Here is a 13871-nt window from a genome sequence, read left to right as displayed (position 1 = left end):
GACCGTTTCATCAACTGTCGCACCAAGTGCCTCTATATTAACATTGCGACCCTTTCATCAACTGTCGCACCAACTGCCTCTAAATTAATATTACAACCCTTTTTTTACCCGTCAGAAATTATAATTTTTTTTTATTTTAATAAATTTATTAATGTAACAATCCTCATATTTGGCCTTTCAAGGATTTTATTTCATGATATTTCACTGTTTAGCATGTTTTATCCTTACTTGTGCAATTTCTGGGAAACTTCCCAGAAGGTCACCCATCCCTGTACTACTCCAGGTCAAGCACGCTTAACTGTGAAGTTCTGATGAGTAAGTTACCGAAATGTATATGTATGTTGTCAGTATAACTTGTACAAATTAATTCATTTAAGTCATCCTCAAATATACAATCTCATATTTGTACTATAATAATAATATATAATAATTTTATATTACAAATAATAATAATAATAATAATAATAATATATTTAGTTATTCTTTATTTATATGTACTTACTTTTATAATTAAAATCTACTTATTTCGATTTAAAATTATAATTTAAATTATTTAAATTTTTTAATTTATAATGATAATATAATTTATAAAATAATAAGTATTTATTTATTACATACTTATAAATTAAATTTTAATATTTTAAATAAATTATTAATTAATTTAATATATTTATTTACTTAAATCAAACATATAAAATTAAAAAAAATGTATTTATCCTTATTTTATTTTCTAATTATCAACTATTAATAAAATACTAACTTAAAATCTTATCTAATTATATATAATATTCTCATATCAAATTTAAAACCAGATATTAGTTATACAAAATATTAAGATCATATAGTAAATTTTCAATAAGATTTTAGTTAAATAATTTAAAATAATTAATGTTTCAATTATATTGTTAATTAGAAAATAATTTATTCCAAAACTAATTAATTTTTTTATATTAATTATTAGTAAAATTTAATAATTTTTAAATTAACAATTAATTGGATCGATGAAATTCAACACACACGATGAGTTATTGAGCGGAATAACTTTACCAAGAGTTATTTTGTAAGTTATCTTAAATCAAACATATAAAATTCAAAAAATGTATTTATCCTTGTTTTATTTTTTAATTATCAACCATTAATAAAATACTAACTTAAAATCTTATCTAATTATATCATAATATTTTCATATCAAATTTAAAACCAGTTCTTACATTTTCGACAAATATAAATTTTTCTGAAATATTCCATCAATAATATAGCTTTTCCTACAAAAATTTTCTCATCGAAAATATAAATTTTTCGACAGATTTAAATTTGTTTTTATAAGAAATCATCTTCGATTAATATAACATTTTGTATATATGATATAACAGTAAAAGATTTTCAATTTAACGGTTAAATTTACAAAATTCACATTTAATATAAAGTTATTGAGTGGTGTAACACTTAGTAAAATTTACACTGATGTAATTATAAACCCCCTCATATATATATATATATATATACAGGGACGGATGTACGTTTGGAATAGTGGGCACTTGCCCCACTACTATTTGACATATACATAATTTTTTATCTAAAAAAATAATATATTTTAAAAAATAAAAATTATATTCTAATAAAATAAAAATATAGATTCAGAAAAAATGTTTATTTATTTTATATCTATCAAATTTTTGAAAGAAATTAATTCTCATGTAATAAAAAAATTTCTTAATAATGAATTAATTTTTTAAAAAAGTTTAATTATAATATATATATGTATATATATATATATATGTCTTAATATTCACATATATAATGTAATATATTAAAATAAAAAGTTTTTTGATAAAATAAAATTTTTACCATGCATGTTTATCTTTTGTGTTTTTTATTTATTGTATACGTTGATTGAAAAAATCAAAATAGTAAAATTGTATATATTGATTAAAAAAATCAAAATAAGAAAAATCAGAAGATTTATGTTCCATTTAGAATTGTTATTATAAGATATATTTTAAAATAAATTATCATCTAAAAATATATATTAGATATTAAAAACATATTTATATCATAAATAAATTAAACTGGATTTTTATAAAATTTAACATATTTATTTTTATATTTTTAATAGTGTTAAAAAGATGGACATTTAAAATAAAATTTATAAAATTTAACATTGTAAATTATTCAATAATATGTGATGTGATAACTCAAAAATTAAGTTATAAAATGATAATTATACTTATTTATATACTCTAACACATCTTACATACAAGATAAATTCATAAGTTTGTTGAAAGATAAATTTATATTCTAGTCACGATTTTGAAATTATATAAAGAAAAAAAAATCGTGTACCTCATGTTAAAGAAAGTATATATAAAATTGTTAATAAAATATAAGTTCATTAAGATAATATACATAATACTTCAAAAAAAAAAACTTTTAAATTCTAATAAAAAAAATGCTGAAAATTTTGCGACAGTTTATGACTAACTGTCGCAATGTTAAATTTGCGACGGTTTATGATTAACTGTCGCAATGTTAAACTTGCGACGGTTTATCATAAACCGTCGCAATGTTAAACAAATTTTGCGACAGTTTATGATAAACTGTCGCAATGTTAAACAAAATTTGCGACGGTTTACGATAAACCGTCGCAATGTTGAACAATTTTGCGACGGTTTTGAAAAACTGTCGTATGAAGGGTCGCAATATCAAAGCGACGACGGTTTCTAGATAACCGTCGCAATTTGTCCGTCGCAATTTATCATTTTTCTTGTAGTATCAACTTGGAATGTTGTCTCTCCTCCCCCCCCCTCCTTGTCTCACCTCCTTCTTCATCTACTACCTTTTCCTTCTCACCTACCCCTTTCTATTTCACTAGAGGTGTAAAAGTGAGACATACCTCAGTGGGCTAACCCAAGTCACCACAAGTTCAAGTCAAGCCATGATAGAAATAAAAAATTTACATTGATTTTAGCTCACTTTCAACTCTACTCACTTAACCCATGAACCAAATAAGTTCCAGCTGAATTAACTCACTTATCCCACCAAGAATTAAAATATAATTAAAAATAAAAATGTCATTTGAATGATATTTTATTTTATATTTGTATTTGAATCAATGAACGATTTAATAGATAAATTGTGTCTCTTTTTTCAAAAATGTAAACAGATATAAATTTTTAATTTTTAATAATTTTTTATTTTAAAAAATCTGGTGAGCTAACTCACCTAACCCACCAACCAGTGGTTGGTTGAGCCAAGTTGGAAATTTTTTGACTCACCAAAAGTGAGTCATGTTGGGCAAATTTATTTAAAGCCTCAACCCATGGTGAGCCAACCCATGTGAGCTAATTTGGCTTACTTTGATACCTTTATTTGTCACCTCATCCCCTTCCTTCTTCTTTCTCTTTCACACTCTCGACTTACACATTTTCAATCATTTTCTTAGTCATTTCTTTTCCTTTCTTTCCTTCTAACACTTTTTAATTCATTCGCCTATGACACACATTAATTTCACTTTCTTGTGAAAAATATTTTTTGATATTCTTTTACTAAGGCTAGTATGAAAACCCTTGGTCAAAGAGTTTTTAATTTTCATTTTATTTTTCACAAGTTCTTGTACAATTTATCATGGAGATAGTCGATATTTGTTTTCTCTCACCACATTTAAGTATGGATGTTATTGGTAACTTTTAATTTAATTTGATTTTTATTTACAAAGAGAATGGTGTGATGAGTGCTTAAATTGATTTTGTCATGTTGTAAGACATCCCTACTATAAAGGAAAGGGAGGCATGGATGAGACAATAGAGGAAAAGGGGAAGAGGAGGTGGAGGGAGAAAAGTTAAATTGATGTAATATAAAGAATGGGAAAATGAGATGGTATAAAAACTTGAGTATTGAAAATATATATCATTCCATTTTACATCCATAAACAAATGGAGATGGGAGTTCAAGATATCATGTACTACATTTCCTAGCAACTTTGGAACATTTTGAAGTATGTGGTACAAAATAAGATTTAAAGATAGATAAAAAAAAATATAATCAACAACAAGTCCTACGGCAAAAGATTTTAACTTTATATAGAGGAATCAGTTGAATTAATAGAAAACATTCTAATTATTGCCTAGCTCACAAGGAAGTTCACCTAATTACCTTAGTTCTAATTTGGAATGTTATAGATTGTTAGATTACCGTGAATGCTCTATAAGTCATTACCTACCTCTTGTAAATTTAAAACATCAAGCCATTTCCCCTAAATTCACCCTATGACTAATTAAGAATGCCAAAACAATTCGTGAGGTCGACCCAAGATAGTGATATTGATATGCCTAACAAATAGTTGGAAGGCAACCAAATTATTTGTCTACATATGATCCTCAAAGGATTCAAATTATCGTGTATGACTCTAACATACAATCATCCACCATTGACATGGGCAAAGTCTAGTCATTTTACATCCTAGTTATTTGGCACGAATATGATAAAGGATGCTATAAAATAAAACATTTTTGGGTCCAATTGAAGCCAATGGATACCTACTGTACTAAATGAGTAGATACGGTGACTTATTTGTTTTATAAAGTACCATACTTTGCCAACTTTTTAGATGGAGATGTGAAATTTACTGCAAAATTCATCAATTATTTCATTATTCAATGTAACCAAATTGATTTTTTATCGACAATAGTTATTTCCTTTTACTTACATTGAACGACTTTTACTTAGTATTCGTCCTTACCATCTAATTCAATCAAGATTTAAGCTTATATGAAGAGATGTTTCCACAATTGATTTTACTATCCTTAACCAAATGTAACAATTGTTGTTTTGGTGAACCTCGGATAGGTGAATAAGTCTATCACTTAATACTTGGGGAAATTCAAGTGTATAAGAAGAAAATGCAGTGTTTAGTTTCCAATAGTTGAGTATGCTAATATAGTTAGGCAAAACATACACCAATGGTTGAAGAAAAAATTAATCATATATAACTATGTTAATCTCTCCCACTTATTAGCTAAAGCAATTAAGGTGGAGCAATTCATTTGAGAGAAGGAATACATCCAAAAATGGCACAAGAGGAACATAAGTCGTGTCCATGATAATTGAGAAGTAGGGAAACTCCTCTAATGAAGATATGATAGCTATACTATTGAAAGAAAAGTTGTACACATGCCCAACCTTAAAACCTTCAAAGTAGAAGGTGTAATGTTCCAATTTTTCTAAAATAAGTTAATAAATAAATAGGTTTTAAAATAAATAAATATTTGGGAATATTGGGGCTATAATAATAAATAGGTTTTTATAATTAAAATGCTTTTGAAAAAATAAAGAGTTTTCATAATCCAATTTATTTTAAGAAGCTTTTTAGTTTTGGTCCTTATATGTCCAAGAAACATTATTTAAAGAAACCTCATAAGTCTAAACCTAGTTTCTTTTCATTTTTGCATGCTATATTGAAAACCCTTTTAGTAGAATTGTAACCTAAGGAGTGAAGAACGTTGAAAAACATTATTGTTATTGCTTGTTTGTATTGTTATTATATAATTAATTATTTCTAGATAAAGAGGAGGTGAATTGTCTCACTTATGAGCTTAATAAGGGATGCGGGTAGAAAGTTTGACCTTAAACTAAAGATGTCAAACAAACTAACCCAACTCAAATCAACCTAACCTTCCATTTACCCGTTGAAAAATGGGTTTAAGTTGGGTTGAACCCTTTTTCATTGGGTTGAAAATTTCAATCCAAATTGTGACAGACTTGTGGGTTGGATTAGGTTGACCCACTAAGCTTTAAAATAGATATAAATTATTTTTATTTAATTTATTTGATAAGTCTATCAACAACAACATTAGAATAAGTCCACAATATAATCAGAAATAATTTTGTCATCAACAATAAAATAAATATACAATCATAAATAAGTTTTAATAAACAAATAAACGACAAATAAAATACTATAAATCAATGTCAATAGGTAAAAGATCAAGGAAAATATAAGTCAAGCCAATAGGCCAACCCAACCCTACTCATTTGAGTGGGTTATATAGGTCAACTTGTTGGGTTGAACCCATTTTGATACTTATACCTTAAACCTTATGCAATTGTGACTTTGATCACGTTTTTTTTTGTTATTTTGTACCATAAATTTCTTCTTACTTGCTTTTTGTATGGTTGGAAGGGTTGAGAATACCCAAAAGGTATTGGTTGTCATTATTTGTAATTTGATAATTTGGTATGAAGGTTACTTATTATGTTGCATGCTCTTAGACCGATTTTGAGATGTGTGTTAAATTAAAGTTATAAGGGTATGTGTTTGACTCTTAAATTTCTTCATATAATTGTATTTTTCTTATTCAATTGAGTAGAAACATTAAGTAATTGATTTTTGGTCATTAGTATTTATTCATAAATGTTTGGATGAGTTAAGGGTTTGGAAGACCCCAAATAAATGAAAATTGCTAGATTAGGAAAAAACTAATTTGCGAGTCCCTTTGGTGCTAAGAGTGAGAGCTTTAGCGAGTAATACTTGTTCTTTGTTCCTTTGGTGCTAAGCGTGAAAGCCATATATAGAGTCACAATGATTTCATTTCTAAGTAAGAATGATATTTTGCCAAGGACAAGAATCACATCAAGTTTGACACTAAGTAAGACTAAGGCCTCGCTAAGCTTGATAGTTCCAAAGTGTCATGGTGAGTTTACACTATGTGAGATGTGTTGTGCACTAAGTGTGGGAGCTATAGAGAGAAACCCTTGCTCTCTATTCTCTTAAAGCTAAGTGAGAGGTGTTTGGAGCTAAGCATGGAATTATTAAAGACCAAACCATGCCCTTTATTTATTTGACGCTAAGCATGATTCTCTAGTTTATGTTTTGACCTAACAAACATGTGACTTGTTAATAGTGTTGTATGTACAATTTGAATTGATGTTAAATGATATGTATAAGTATGTTAAGTATATTGATAAACAAGAGTATAAGAATGTTATGGTATATTATGAAATGTTTTAAATGTTGGTCTAGCCTATAAAGGTAGGATCCTCGATGTGAGACTTTATGATACCATGTACATCCATATGTGATCATGCAACCATTCATGATGAAATGTTGTTTTTAAGAAAATGCTTAAGGAACATAGTTAATGGATGACATATAGGGTTGTTAAACCTAAAATTGGTTAAATTAAATTAGCGAGGAATTTCTAAAGGTCCATGTTGATCCCATATAAGCCAAAACATACTACTATAGTTGGGTGACCTTGAAAAGTCACTAGAGGATATCTTACTAGTTAAGTGTGTCAGTGGTAGTTGTATACTTTGTGAGAATGGGTCATTGACTGCATGTATTCTTAGTCTACCTTTCAAATGTTTTGACTTGGTACCTCGTGCACAAGAGATAAAAGACTAAGAAAAAAGCATCACATCATTTGCATGTGCTTGGAATTGATAAATGATACATATGAATGTTTTATTTCTTTTGCGTCAGTGAGTTCTAGTTATTTTTCTCCTATACTCGAGCATAATGTACAATATATCTATTCCTTTCTATTTTATGTCTTTTTTTAGTTAAATGTGACATACATTTAATGTCTCGGAAGATGATACTTATGACTCAAAGTCTTAATTAATGTTATGTTTCTCCTTTAATTTGGTATGCTCTAATAAATTGTGAGAAGTCTAAAGAATTTGGTTCTTTCTTTATATGATTTATAGAATATTTAGAATTCATATTATCACTACAAAAAAACTAATTAAATATGGCGGTTTTAATATGGCAGTTTCAAGAAACTGCCATTATTTACTTTATAATACGACAGTTATAAAACTGCCATTATTTTCATTCAAAATATGGCATTTATAACTGTCAGTATTTTAACGACAAAAATGTATGTAAAATATGACATTGTTCTATTTTTAAAGATGTCATTATTATTTGCCTCTAAACTAAACTTTATTTTCTCTCAGATTTAACTTAATGAATTTCGAAATTTGAATTCCCATTTTTTGTCTATTATTATTTATTAAGTAGATATTCATTTTATTAATTATTTAAAAAATTCATTAAGAAATTTTAAAAACTTAAAACTATAAATTAAATTGAATCTTAATTAATTAGAAGTATTAATACTTTGTTGGAAGAATATTAATATTCCTCGCAAATAATAGCTGATTGCACTAAAAAAATGCTAAATAAGGGAGGTTATTTTGTAGAGATTTTTAAAAATTTCTATAAATTATTAAAAATTTAACAATTTGGTTTAACATTGCAAAATGTGTTGAAAAGTGCAATTTTATCTACTTAATCTATAGAGGTTTATGACCTCTTCTAATTAAAATTTTTATTTTCCCGCTTAAATTCTTTTTTTTTCCTCTTTAAAATAGAAAAAATTAGAGTAAATTAATTTTTTCCCTCTCAAATTTCTACCCAAAAAAATCTGAAAATCATTCACTTCCCTTTCTGTCTCTGGTACATTTCCAAAAAGAAACCTAATTGCTTGAGTTCTCTCTCCCGGCCCTACAAAAATCTCAAAACCCTTCGTTTATCTCTCCCGGCCACCCCATCGTCTTCGCCAGCCCTGACTTCCTCAAGCTCACCGGCTACACGCACCGCGAGGTCCTCGGCCGCACCGTCGCCCTTTTCCAGGGCCCCCACACCTCCCGCGCCTCCCTCCTCCAAATCCGCGAAGCCGTCAGAGCCGAACGAATCGTGCAACTCGTTTTGCTCAATTACCGCAAAGACGGCACGCCCTTTTGGATGCTCTTCCGCGTCTCCCCCGTCTTCGGCCACCTCTCCGGCGCCGTCGTCCACTTCCTCGCCGTCCAGGTCCCCCTCCTCTGCCACCACGCCTCCTCCCCCGTCCGCGACTTCGCCTTCCGCTGCTGCCGCAAGGAAGTCTGCGCCGACTCCTTATCCGAACTCAATCGCCTTTCTTCCTTCGACCAAGTGCTCGAAGAACGTGATGTCAGAGGTGCACCATAAATAAACAATCTTTCAATTATAAATGAAACATCTTCACAAATTGAAATTATTTTATACAAGTTAATTTCAAAAAGCTCTTTATTAACTTCTTTAATTTTTTTTCTTTCGTAAGTGTTTGTGAAGAAGCTTATCTTATTCGGGACTGGAGATAAATGAATTAAAAAAGAAAAGGGTTAAATGTTGAATGCATTTTATATTGGATGGCTTTATTTGTGAGATGCAGAGGTGGAGAGAGAAAAGTCGTGTGAGGCGAATGAGGAGGAGAAGCGGAGTGCGGCTACTGCCATGGACAATGTCTTTTCTGTGCTGACCCATTACAGTGAGGTCACGGGTAGATTGGTGTGCAGTAAGAGGTGCAACACTCCTGACGTGGGTCTTTTAAGCACTTCCTTGATTATTTCTCTTGGTAGAATCAAACAAAGCTTTGTATTGTGAGTTTTTGGAAATGTCTGGTTTTTGTTATTTCTTTTCTTATCTCATGCTTTCTGCTTTTTGGAGAGGCTTAATTTGTTGGCTGTTTGTTATTGAGTTGAGTTTCTTTGCAGAACTAATCTGCGGTTACCGGACATGCCTATTGTTTATGCTAGTGATGCCTTCTTGAAATTGACAGGTTCTAAAACCATTAGTTACCTTGTATATATTTGTTTGGTTAAACTTCTCAGTAAGTACTTGTAGGCGACAAAAAATAAGAAGGTAAAATTCTCTCGCAAGTTAAAATCAACTTATGCAATTCAATTTGTATACCCTCATCTAACTTCTTAGAAGCTTAGATGTATAAGTTGGTTTGAGCTTGCAAGAGAAGTTTGATTCATTTTGTCTAAACTAGGCCTTAATAAGAGCCTCATGGTCATTTATAGCTAAATTCTGCCATCTCATGTAAGGATACGAATCCTAGTATTTTGTAGATGAGCATGGAGTTTCTAAGAAATTAAAGGTGAAGGTTAAGGATGTTCATAACTTGCCTAATGGATTGAAATTAATTGATATAAAATTATTTTTATTTATTTCAGGCATCAGATGTTGGAAGTGGTGCTCCATCACCAAACAACATAAGAGGATCATCAAGAGGAAGCAATGGTGATAATGAGGGTAGCCAAAGAAAGGCTAGTTAGGCACATTAGTATATTAGAAAATGCTACTTTAGTTTATGTAATGAATCTAAAACTTATGAAGTACTTTGACTCTGTTTGATATAACTATTTATATTTTCCCTAGTACAAGTAATGAATGAATCAACTTTATGTTTTGTATTTTGTTATTACAAGTTGAAATATATTGGATGAACTTGGTTGGTTGAATTTTTTAAGAGTTGTTGATTACTTCGATTTCACACAATTATGACATTTTAAATATACAGGTGTTTTTAATATTTAAAATATTTAATTAAAAATTCAATTTTTATAAATAATTATGATGAAAAAAAATATTTATTTGAAAATTACGACAGTTAGAAGTGTCATACTTTTATGTACAAATTGTTATAATAATGGCAGTTTGATCACGCCATATTATTATGGAAATAATGGCGCTCGAAATTGTCATTATTAACCTATATAATTATTTTTATTGTGTAATTTACGACATTTTAGACTGTCATTATTTACACGTATAAACCGTTGCATTATTAATGGCGCTCGAATCCTTGTAACCGTCGTTTTTTACTCTGTGGCGGCATAAATTATGGCGCTACACGGAACCGCCACACATGTATATATTGACGGTCATAAATGTCATTATTTACAATTACAACTGCCATTATTAACGCGTTTTTTTGTAGTGTATTTTGGAATGGCCTTTGAGTGCCAAAATATATTTTGATTCAATTAAGTTTTATAAGACTAATATTATGATGTTTTGTTATGTGACATTTTCTACTTGTGACATATTTTTGGTTTTAAGAAAATACCATTTTTGTTAATAATTTTTGCAATGCTTTATAAATAATTAAACTCAAGGTAGTGTGTCACAGAAGAAGGTAGAAAGTAAAAAACAACACATGTTCAACATTTCTAAGGTTAAGTAAATCTTTGATTACCTCTTGAAGGTTTAACAAACCAAACTACTTGATGGGTAGAAGACACCACCTTTAGAGGCATAAAGAAACAAAAAGTGTTGTAAATGACATAATTTTTATGCTCCTAATACTTCCAAATGTGTCATGTTTTGGAACATGATGCAAAACAATGTGATGAAAGAATGATTGATATTAGCCAACAAAAGTATGTAGATATGAATGTTAACCTATGTCTTTTCCTTGTAGCTAAGTCAATACAATGTCAATTGTTCCTACCAAGCAAAAGCCTAAGCCCCCAACATCCTCTAAACTTGAGGGGCAACAACAATACTGGCACTATAATAATAGTGGAATTTAGGGGCGGTTGAATAATGGCGAATATTAGAAATCGTCCCTAAGTTGTAATATTGTCGTCGATTTTATAAATGACATTGGGTTTAAAGTTTTAACACAGTTTTACAATTGTTGGTAGTTTAAAGGTGGTTTAATATTAATCTATATGATATTAGTAATATTTCATTAGTTTCTTAGTCCATTTTGCATTGATCTTCTTATTTTTCCATCATGTGCTTTCATTTTCCGTAACCGACTCTTAAAGTAAAATACTTCCACTTTTTTCCTTTATCACCAATAGCACGTTTTCGATGCAAGTTTTGTACTTTTGATTTTTTTATAGTTTATAATGACTTGTAACTTTGAGTGTCTACTCTCCTTGTAAAAATTGACACTTTTGATTGCTTAAACCCTAACAATTTTTCTTCTTCTTCTTTGCACTTGGAAGCCATTACACACCACATAAATCCTACTACAATTACAACCCTATATGCAGTCACCACCGTCGTGGTCATTGGCATGTCGCTCATGTCCTTTATCCATTGTCCGTCATAAGGTGATTACATAATTTAATTATGTGTTAAGTTGGATGGAAATAATTGTGCATGTATCAGCTTTGGTTATTGTTTCATTTATACATTTTTTATGCATTTTATTTTGGTTTATTTGTCCTATTATTTGATTAAGGCCTTTGCAACTTTGCAAATTTCAAGTTTTTTGTAATATATTTTAATTATGCTCATTTTCAATTTTTCTTTTTGTAGATTATACTTATTTTTTTTTCAGTGGCATGGAGTCTTTGTAGTTATATTCTATATTGAAAAAGAAACTAATATTTGAAGTGGTTATAGTTATTGTAGAGTTCAAGGAATGTAGTAATAATAATACCCAATTCATGTGAAATTGAACTTACTTTAGTGCTTAAGTTAGATAAATTTGTCTAATTTTTTAATATTAGATGTGGTATTGTATATTTTTATTTGCTAAAAAATTTTGGTAGGTTATGAGTGCAATGGACAAAATCTCATAATTAACTACCATAAATGAGAAAAATAATAATAATTTTTTTTTGTGTAAACTTATATGATTATTATTTGTAAACTTATATATATGATGTTGATGGCAGGGAAAAAATGTTGACTTGGATAAACAATCAGATCTAACTCAATTTCTCATGCATTGAAAAGGTAACTCTATGGACTCATTTTGTAATATTCTAAATTTGTGATACAACATTCTCAATTTTATATTATATATATATATATATTCTTAAAATAATATTTCTTTTAAATTTTAGTTACCTTATTTAAAATAAATAAAATTGGTTGCATTTTTTTTATAGAAATAGTTATAATTCACATTTTTAGAATAATATTTTAATCACCATGTATATATAAATAAATATATATCTATAACATTATATAAAGGGGATACAAACGTTTATAACTACCATTTGGTCTCCACTTTTACTATGACCTTTTTATCCTTAATAATATTACATATTAAATAATTAATACAAGTAATTATGTCATTTTATTTAAGTAACTACTCACTCTTATTTCTTTTAACCACATATTATCTAAGTAATTGCACTCATTGTTCGCACTTTCACATTCCTCTCTTTCTTGCTTCCTCTCTTTTTTGTTAAAGTGACTTCATATCATAATATATCCTCCATTTCATGGTACATCCTTTCTCATGGCAGTCGAGATTCGAGAGAAAGGAAATTTTTCCTCTCCCACCAGCCACTTTATTTCATTATTTTCTTCTCGCAACAAACCCCTCACACCTTTCTTCTTCTTCTTCTTATTCTCTCTATCATATCCTGTTATCGTCTTTGTCTATCTGTTTTCCCTTCAATCCTCTTAGACCCATTTCCTTCAAACCTTTCTACTTTTTTTTTTTCATTTTTCAATCCACTTAAATTACTCACAATAAACATTTCACCAATTGTATACATTATGACCATCATTGTTCGTTGGTTTAGACATAGAATGAGAACGAATAGATGGGCTAACAGCATGGGAAGGATTTCAAGGATTGGCAGTTTCGCAATTGCGTCTAAGGATTGAGACTTTCTCACTTTCGCTCAGATTCCTCAGCCACGTTTTTTCAGGTTGATTCTCTTTTCTCAATTTTATTTTCTCACGCTCATTAAAAAAAATTCTACATTAAATTATGTAAATTTAGTCATTTTTTACCATGATTTTTTTGCATTATTTTTACAGTAAATTTAAATTTATTCAACTTTTTAAAAATTCAAATTTAAGATATCTCTATTTTCCAAATTCATTTTTTTCCTTTTAAATTATAAAAATTCATTTTTAAACTTATTATCTTAATAGATTTAAAATTTTAAATATATAATCGTATTTTATTAAAAATTTGAATTTAAAATATGCCTAATTTTGAATTTTGAATTTTATTTAATTTTTAATAGTTTTAAAATTAAAAAAAAATATTTTAAAACTTATAAATATTTGGTCTCCACTTTGTTTTATCCAATTTTACCCCTTATTATTATAGATGTTGATGGTTACTTTCTTTCAA

The 13871-nt window shown here is 28.7% G+C and overlaps 1 protein-coding gene across 1 annotated transcript in view; it reads left to right on the top strand.

The window, feature by feature from the left end:
* The window catches only part of LOC145957370 (uncharacterized), a 49882-nt gene extending 36898 nt beyond the window's left edge, over positions 1–12984 (top strand). Inside the window, exons 3-4 of the mRNA XM_083073615.1 lie at positions 8495–9584; positions 9985–12984. Coding sequence (XP_082929741.1) covers positions 8495–8974 — 480 coding nt within the window. The 3' untranslated portion in view covers positions 8975–9584; positions 9985–12984. The remainder of the gene's footprint in view (positions 1–8494; positions 9585–9984) is intronic.
* The last annotated feature ends 887 nt before the right edge of the window (positions 12985–13871 follow it).

The sequence above is a fragment of the Cajanus cajan genome, chromosome 4, assembly GCF_000230855.2.
Source record: "Cajanus cajan strain Asha chromosome 4, NIPB_CcT2T_4, whole genome shotgun sequence".
Classification (NCBI taxonomy): Eukaryota; Viridiplantae; Streptophyta; class Magnoliopsida; order Fabales; family Fabaceae; genus Cajanus; species Cajanus cajan.
Note: the sequence above shows the minus strand (reverse complement) of the source record. Positions and strands in the feature narration are given on the sequence as shown.